The sequence below is a fragment of the Limulus polyphemus genome, unplaced genomic scaffold (assembly GCF_000517525.1).
Source record: "Limulus polyphemus unplaced genomic scaffold, Limulus_polyphemus-2.1.2 Scaffold928, whole genome shotgun sequence".
Taxonomy (NCBI): domain Eukaryota; kingdom Metazoa; phylum Arthropoda; class Merostomata; order Xiphosura; family Limulidae; genus Limulus; species Limulus polyphemus.
In genome coordinates this window covers 341,888-351,540 of record NW_013666538.1, presented here as the reverse complement: position 1 = coordinate 351,540, position 9,653 = coordinate 341,888, and the positions used below count along the sequence as shown (strand labels likewise).

At 32.5% G+C, this 9,653-nt stretch overlaps 1 protein-coding gene across 1 annotated transcript in view; it reads left to right on the top strand.

The window, feature by feature from the left end:
* Positions 1-1,883: 1,883 nt before the first annotated feature.
* The window catches only part of LOC111086215, a 12,633-nt gene continuing 4,863 nt past the window's right edge, over positions 1,884-9,653 (top strand). The window contains exon 1 of the mRNA XM_022388164.1: positions 1,884-2,509. Within this exon, the coding sequence (XP_022243872.1) occupies positions 2,032-2,509 (478 nt within the window). The 5' untranslated portion in view covers positions 1,884-2,031. The remainder of the gene's footprint in view (positions 2,510-9,653) is intronic.

Here is a 9,653-nt window from a genome sequence, read left to right as displayed (position 1 = left end):
CACGAGGGCTATCTGAGCTACTCCTCCCTAATTCAGCAGTGTAAGACTAGAGGGAAGGCATCACCACCCACCGCCAACTCTTGGGCAACTCTTTTACCAACGAATAGTGGGATTGACCGCAACATTATAACGCCCCCACGGCTGAAAGGGCGAGCATGTTTGGTGTGACGGGGATTCGAACCAGCGACCCTCAGATTGCGAGTCGAGTGCCCTAACCACCTGGCCATGCCGGGCCGCCCCTGGATATACTGTAAATATATATTGTTTCTAAAAACTATTTGTAAACGATATTTTTCACAAACCTTTAAGGATATCTTGTGTGTATGAATTTTTTTTTATCTTTAAATTAAAACTTACTTGTTTTATCTGTGCTTTTCATCGAAATAGCCAATAATCTTAAAACTGGAAAAACAAATAAAATCGAAAACATAGTCACTGTTAAATTAAGCTCTGTTTCCCTAACTATTTGCTTCATATTTCAATATGAAATCTCACTGAAATATCCAATTGAATTATATTAAAATCTATTTATGAATATGGAGTTTATGTGTGTGTGTGTGCGTTTGTAGTCCTAAAATATACTCAATACAGCTGTGCAACCATTTGTTTTGTTGGACGTCCTTTTGGAAGTCCAGAAACTAGTAAGTTATCATATGGTGGTTGTTGATGTTAGAATTAAGGGAGTTTTAATGCATATAACACAACTGAAATGTGCTCCAAACATATGTGATGGTTCTTTTTTATTTCAAAAAGCAATTTTTATATCTAGGCTTAGGCTTACATTTATTAACACTATAGTATCATTTGCTACGTCTTCTGAGTAAATGAAGTTATGTTCATTTAATCATTAAAAAATAAACACCGCTATCACACTTTCACGTCTTTCTGTGACTGCCTGAAAAAATTCAGTTTTAGCAAGCTCATATAAGGTACTAGGTATTGGTACTACATTGCAATGTGACGTCCTCTCGTGGCTAAATTAGGCAACTGAATCTATGCTGTGAGAATATATTGTTCAGATGCTTAAGTGACAATAAGTATTTCTTAAAGCAGTGTGTATAGATATAGTACTTATGTATTTTCCGTTAATGTAAAAAACTAAAAGTAATAAGCTAACAGTCATAATATAGCCTAACAAATGAAATTACAGTAAGGTAACATATACCTTTTTTTGTCAGTAAAAAAGGTCTGTAACTAACTGATATTTTGTCATAAACAGCCCACCTTATGATTAGGTATAAACTTAATCTAGAAAATAATACAACACAAAAAGTTAAACAACCTAAAGGAATTCTTTTAAAGTCTTAACTGTAATTTGGCAAATCATATCGTGCTTTATCTTGATAAGTGATTGACATTATTACAATTATTTGTCATCGCATGCAAATAATTTTAGTTTAGAATACATTATAAAAATTAAGTTAAATCATTCAATTGTATTTTTAAACATAGCAGAGCTGGTACAAATTTAACTTTATCATATTTCAGACTCCTCTATCCTTATTTAATATAGAAAATGCAAAACAAGTTTTTATGTATATTGTGTAAAGACAGCTAACGTATAAAATATTAACAGGCATACAGAAAAAAATTGTCTTATTCCAGCAATTTTATAAAATCTAAAAGGAACCTACAAGCTTTTTTTTTTTCTTTTATTATTCAGAGCCAACGTCTAGGACTTGAGTACATCATCTCAGCCTGGACTACAACAAGCGATATGAACTCGACAATTTCTAGCTTGGGTTGTAAACCAATCGCCGTTCCGTACTATATCAGCTGACACTAGATTTTTCCCGCCTATCACTTCTCTCCCCTTGTATTCTTGAATTAGGGTAGCACCGATTGGTCTATAAAAATAACGGCTGAAGCTGCTGTTGAGAAGCGTTACCTTGAGGGTAGTTTTCCCTGAAAAGCGTGTAGAATCTTATGCGTGCTACATTTGAGCTCGCTGCAGTAGTCAGTGAAAAAGCTCTTTTCAGAGATTGTGAGCTTTGAAGGCATTCATACACAAGTTTAAAAAAAAAAAACACTATGGGAAATATTGACTTAATGATACCAGAAATTATGCCAAATAACATACGAAGGCGTATAGGGATTATTGATCGATCACACTCGCAACATTCGCGAGCTCGTCGAGCGCTGTTTGGTCCAGTGGATCACGAAGAAAACCTTAGGTTTGTCCACGAGGAGTTAAATAAGATCCAAGATAAAGATGAAGAAAGGTGGAATTTTAATTTCAAAACTGAAACATCATTGCCCTGGGGGTATTTACCAACACTAGCTAAAGACAGAAAAAAAGGCCTACAGCGATCTTACAAGACAAAAAGTCTTCAGAAGTGTAAAACATGTGCGAAAATATGTTGTTCTAGTCTTCTCGATATCGGACTCCAAGACGAGCCTACGCTAAAATTCAAACGCACTGTAGTCACAGCGTGTTCCACGAAAATATTAACAACAGATCCAGAAAAAAGCTACAACCCAACTTTACAACACCAGAAGAAAATTACCGGTAAGCATAACGCCTATCTACATTTGATTCTCAACTTTTTCTCTGATTATTTTATTGTAATTATCAATGAATGTTTGTAAATTTATTTTTAGGATATATATACTTTTAATTTTCTAAATCAGTTATTTTAATACTAATAGTATTGCTATTATGATTAAAGGTATGCCAGCTATATTAATCAGAAGTAAAAACTAACTGACTCAAAGTGCATAATATCACAAATTAATATACAAGAAAGGATCAGTACTACAATTCGTGAGGTACCCTAGCTGTAAACAACTTCGGAAGCATTAATTCCAATATTTCAGAAGGTTTGGAGATTTAGGCAAGCACTAACTCTAAATACAAAACTCACAGTGTAAAATAGTCTTAGTTAGTAAGCAATATTCAGACTTATTTTGAATATATTTACTAATATTAATAAAATTAACTTTAAAGAAAACTAAAGTATGTCATTACTTTCTAAACAAATGAAATAAAAACCAGTGATTTCTTCATAAGATACCGCAGTTTATCGGCAATAGTGCAATATACTTGAATATGCTTAATAAATTGTATAGTTATAATCTCTTACGTTAGTATACTTGTTTCTAGTAATTCACATCCAACAACAATAACAACTGATGAAAGATACCAGTTATGTTAAATATCATATTCGTAAACTAAATAGCACTTGTCGCCAATGTTCTGTCAGTATCATTTGTTCCCAAGCATAATAGAAAAACAAACACTAAAAGCATAAAGGCCTGAATTTGCTGTCTCAAAACAGTCTCTCTGCGTATATAGATATATTTATAATTATTATTACTACAAGTGCGAAACTGAATATCAATATGATCATTAGGTCCAAGTCTTTGTTTTCTTTTTATCAAAAAGGAATTTTATCAAATATATAGAAATATAATAACTGGAATTTTTCTGTCATGTCCAATTATCAAGCCCATATTAACTATTTTACAGCCAGTTATTAGACGCTTAATGTATAAACAAGTCTTTGAAACTTGGAATTGGAGTTTGCATGAGAGGCAAATATGGATTTTTAGTCAAGTAATTCATTACATAGACTAAAAATCAACCAATAATTATAATTTGGAAACAATATTATGGGATATATAATTAAACATTAAATGTTTGTTTGTTTGAAGTTAAACACAAAGCTACACAATGGGCTATCTGTGCTCTGCCCACCACGGTTATCGAAACCCGGTTTCTAGCGTTGTAAGTCCGCAGACATACCGCTGTGCTACAGGGAGGCAACATTAAATGCAAATAAATTTAATAACAATAATATAGGAATCAGAATTTTACATTTTAAGTTGTGTTTTCGCCCTCAGAACTGAATTTAGTAGAGCAGATTTGTGTTAAAAAGGTTAAGGTGTTAAAATCTAATCCTGGTTGCTTTATTGAACAGGAAAAGTATAAGCATACGTATGGTGTGGAGCAGACTATGGAGTAAACGGCATCTGTGATCAGTTTTGTTTTTCAGATCATTTGCTGATTCTATCAAGTTGCCATGTTGTTATAAAGTATGAAAAAGAGCGTACTTTAAGTGTCTAATTTAATGTAACATTTTCTGCAATTATTATCGGGTTACTTTTTCTTCTTCTTCTAATTACTAATTGGGATGTTCTTGTAGCAGATATCGCTTTAGATTGTGAAGGTGGAGTTGTATAGGATGTTTTTTACATTCCTGAAAAATCTAATTGCCTGATCGCCTAACTTAAGTGTGTCGTGAATGTATACTTGTTTATAGCGCCATTAAGTAACAACGTTCTCAGTTTACGACGCACGATAACCAAGGTGTTCAGTTATTCCTTGTATTGTTCATTATATTCAAATATTAGACATTTAAAATATTCGTTGACGTTAATCTTTAAAAAGGCAAGAGTGGCTTTACACATAAAGTGCCCTTATTGTAATTATATGATCAGACATATAAAAATGTGAAACTAATCAGTTGTAACATTTCTGACTACACGAACTTAACTAGGTGAAATGAGCTTTTATTTGTATAGTAGTGTAGGCCGTTGTTATAACATTGTTGATCGTGTGTTGTACCCATCATGTCACAGACTACAAAAGGTTACGATTTTAGTTCAAAATGACTTAAATGTATTTTATGTAATCCAGTAACACTGAATGCTATATGTACAGTAAGTCCTTAGAAAGTGTTATCATACAGTGTGTTGGGAGAAATTTAGCTAACTGCGTTTTGACTAAGACATAATTATGAAAATCATTGAATTGGTGTTTAATTCTCCTTAAAATGTGTACTTGTATTTATTATAAAACCCTTAGATACATTTTTCTCTTAGACTGTATTCAAGATCACTAAAGAAAGCATACAACATACTACTAAAGAAAGCATACAACATACCACTAAAGAAAGCATACAACATACCACTAAAGAAAGCATACAACATACCACTAAAGAAAGCATACAACATACCACTAAAGAAAGCATACAACATACTAATAAAGAAAGCATACGACATACTACTAAAGAAAGTATACGAGATACTACTAAAGAAAGCATACAACATACTACTAAAGAAAGCATACAACATACCACTAAAGAACGCATACAACATACTACTAAAGAAAGCATACAACATACTACTAAAGAAAGTATACGAGATACTACTAAAGAAAGCATACAACATACCACTAAAGAACGCATACAACATACTACTAAAGAAAGTATACAACATACCACTAAAGAAAGCATACAACATACCACTAAAGAAAGCATACAACATACCACTAAAGAAAGCATACAACATACCACTAAAGAAAGTATACAACATACCACTAAAGAACGCATACAACATACTACTAAAGAAAGTATACAACATACCACTAAAGAAAGCATACAACATACCACTAAAGAAAGCATACAACATACTAAAGAAAGTATACAACATACTAAAGAACGCATACAACATACTACTAAAGAACGCATACAACATACTACTAAAGAAAGTATACGAGATACTACTAAAGAACGCATACAACATACTACTAAAGAAAGTATACAACATACCACTAAAGAACGCATACAACATACTACTAAAGAAAGCATACAACATACCACTAAAGAACGCATACAACATACTACTAAAGAAAGCATACAACATACTACTAAAGAAAGTACACGAGATACTACTAAAGAACGCATACAACATACTACTAAAGAAAGCATACAACATACTACTAAAGAAAGCATACAACATACTACTAAAGAAAGTATACAACATACTACTAAAGAAAGCATACAACATACCACTAAAGAAAGCATACAACATACTACTAAAGAAAGTATACAACATACTACTAAAGAAAGCATACAACATACCACTAAAGAAAGCATACAACATACTACTAAAGAAATTATACAACATACTACTAAAGAAAGTATACAACATAATACTAAAGAAAACATACAACATACCACTAAAGAAAGCATACAACATACTACTAAAGAAAGCATACAATATAATACTAAAGAAAGTATACAACATACTACTAAAGAAAGTATACAACATAATACTAAAGAAAACATACAACATACCACTAAAGAAATCATACAACATACCATTAAAGAAAGCATACAAAACACCACTAAAGAAAGCATACGACACACCACTAAAGAAAGCATACAACACACTACTAAAGAAAGCATACAACATACCACTAAAGAAAGCATACAACATACCACTAAAGAAAGCATACAACATACTACTAAAGAAAGCATACAACATACTACTAAAGAAAGCATACAACATACCACTAAAGAAAGCATACAACATACTACTAAAGAAAGCATACAACATACTACTAAAGAAAGCATACAACATACTACTAAAGAAAGCATACAACATACTAAAGAAAGCATACAACATACTAAAGAAAGCATACAACATACTACTAAAGAAAGCATACAACATACTACTAAAGAAAGCATACAACATACCATTAAAGAAAGTATACAACATACTACTAAAGAAAGTATACGACAAGTTCTTCGCTTAAGATATATAATCTAAGTGTTAAAATTATTAAAGAAAACGTAGATGTTTTTCTCTCAAACTGTATAATTGTGTTGTGTAACATTCAGGTTATGTCTATGTTTTAAAGCTTTTTTTAAATTTTTGGTTGTACTTGGAGTGTCTATATAATAAAAGTTCAAACTTGTTATGAACTTATATTACGATTGATATCGTTAATTATTTGTGTACAGAAATACGGATTGCAGAATGTTAACTTTTCAGATTGTAGTAACCCCCGTATGGATTTTATCATATAGAAAACATGTATATCCAGACTGCCCTAGACAGAATCAAAATAATGGATTTACTAATGTTGTGTCGCTGTAAGATATTCAAAATAGTAAACTATCATTTATATTCAAATGTTTTCTGTTGCTGTACTAAGAGTTTGCAATATTTTTTCAATATAATTTCATTGTAATCATTGTGTTGCTGCTTAAAGAATATTACGTGGCTTCATATTTTATCTCTTGCTGAAATATAAAGCACAATATAGAACAGGATGTTGACACCTAGACAAACATTTACAAAGTGTGAATGAAGGAAATATTGTTGTCACTTGAGATAATTGTTGTATTCAGAATATTTATCACGTGTTCTTAAAATCTGACAGCTATTGACATCATACAATACCGTATCCTAGAAACTATTATATTTCTGGTGGTAAAGATAAGACAGTCGTGTTGTTGATGTCTTTCTTTTTAGATAAATTTCATGGTTCGATAAGTAGTTTGTTATAATACGTTATATCTAGGATTACTTTATATATATAGTGTTACCTTTTAAGATATATCAGTGGTCAATGTATCCCCCTGATATTTCTAATAATTATAGACTTGAAACTAGGCCTATTCGTAGGATATATTAGTACCTAATGTATCCCCATGATAATTCCTATAATTATAGATTTGAAACTATATAGTGTTAACGTTTTAGGATATATCATTACCTCATGTATCCCCATCAGATATCCTCTGCATATTTAAATTTCTTACGGCATTGAATATCATTATCAGTGGGCCTGCAGATCGAATTGTTACCAAATAGTGGATCTTATTTTTAAGTAATCACCTTTCAAATTATGTGATGATTCTGATTACCACCTTTTTTTTTTTACATTATACAAATGCAGTGGATTGTTATAGTTTAAGCCAAGTAAATTTACGATGCTCTTTTACACTGTCGCAGAGTTCCTCAGGATCAGGAAACGGACAGAACTAACAAGTTCTACTTCAAGCCGCCTGACGGATAAGATCTCACCAGCGACAAAGGCTTAACGACAACCTCCTTCAACGTGAACGTAAAATCAACTGTCGTGATAGTTATGGTACGATAATTTTTACGTATACACAGTATTCGTTTCCAGTGATAGTATCATAATACAATATTCATTTCGGGATACACATTTTCGAGGAACCTAGCTTTTTGCTTGTTGAACTGCCACTTTAAAAATAAACAAAGGTCGTCTACAAACATTAAAAATAAAGTACTACAACTTCCAACTTATTAGAACAACCACTATTGTGTATTTTATTTCATGATTTTAGTATTTATTTTTACTTTATATTTCACTATATTTTTTCTTTTTTATGAATATACATACACAAATTTGTGATAACGCTAAGAACAAATCCATAAGAAAACCTAGGCAGCTGTTCAGTTTATCTTCCCACGACCCTACGTACCCATACCCAAGATTAAACTTGGCGCCAAAAAAAAAACTATTGTGGTGGACATCTGTTTGTTGAATTGGGGAAGGGGGCCCAGTCTAACTATGAACCGTCTGTTCACGTGCAGCAGCAAATCCAGTCGTCCACTGGGAAAATATCCCACCGACAGGTAGCTGCAGTGTTCAGATGGACAGGTGGGATTGGCTCAAATTAAGACTTGACAGAAAACGCTCCTTTATAGGAAATTTTCAGCGTCTGGCTCAAGAAGATCCGGACGAAATGTGGTGTCTGGTGTAAGAAAGTTCTGAGAACAGAGATTCTTGTAAACTTACAAACTGTATAATTCATGATTATGGAAAACATTAAATGATGTTATTTTCTAGTTTATCAACCTAACAAAGAGCACTCGTTTTCTTTCTCACTTTTCTTTTTTTGTAATTCAAGTAAAAAATATTTTTCGTTAGCAAGTAATAACTCAGAAGTGTTGAAATATAAATAGTAATACGTCCAGATGATCTTTATTTTTATCAGTTGTTTTGAATAGGCTTGGGCGATACTTTCTGACTGAAGTAACATTTATGTTGTGGGAAATGTTATCCTGAAGGGTGTGGTGTACACGCGTGCGTGTGTTGCCCTTTATTCTGCTTGTGCTGTCATTAGAAGTAAGAAAGGGATAAGGGGAAGAGAAAAAGGAAGTGAGGTTGTGGGGGGGGGGGATGAAGAGACCGTACAAAGTGCTGAGAGAAATAACAGCTGGCCAGGAAATCCCAAGACTTTTACACTCCCCTAAGACAGCAGGTAGACGAACTCAAGCAAGACTTGAACTCAGGTGGTACCCGAGGAAATACCACACTCCACTGAACGTTTTGTGCTGGACTTTGCCCCCCAACCTTAGAGCTAGCCAAGCTTGTGGTTGTTGAAAGTCACGTGACAAGATCCTTCAATGTGTGTCTGTTGGCTTGACACGCTTAAAAAAATAACCTAAAAGCTAGAAGTCACTCGAAAATTAACGGAAATCCTGTCGTGTTGAGGAAGTTAAATATTACAAAAATCTGCTTGAAATCACATTTATTCGTTCAGAGCAGATCACTCTTTGAAAAAAATAACAGTTTGGTAGTTATTTCGTTGACTAAATGTTATATAATTCTACATTGTGGTTACATTAGTAGGGGTTGATATCGTGGACCACAGATGTTTATTATCAGTCCAAGCATAAACTTGTTTTTATATATTATCACTCTTTGATGACACAAATATTCCAATTACTCAGCATTTCTTGATTATTTGGTTATAAAATACAGTAAAGATATATACATACACAGTATATATATATACATACACAGTATATATATATATATATATACACAGTATATATACATATATATACATACACAATATATATATATATTGTGTATGTATATATAT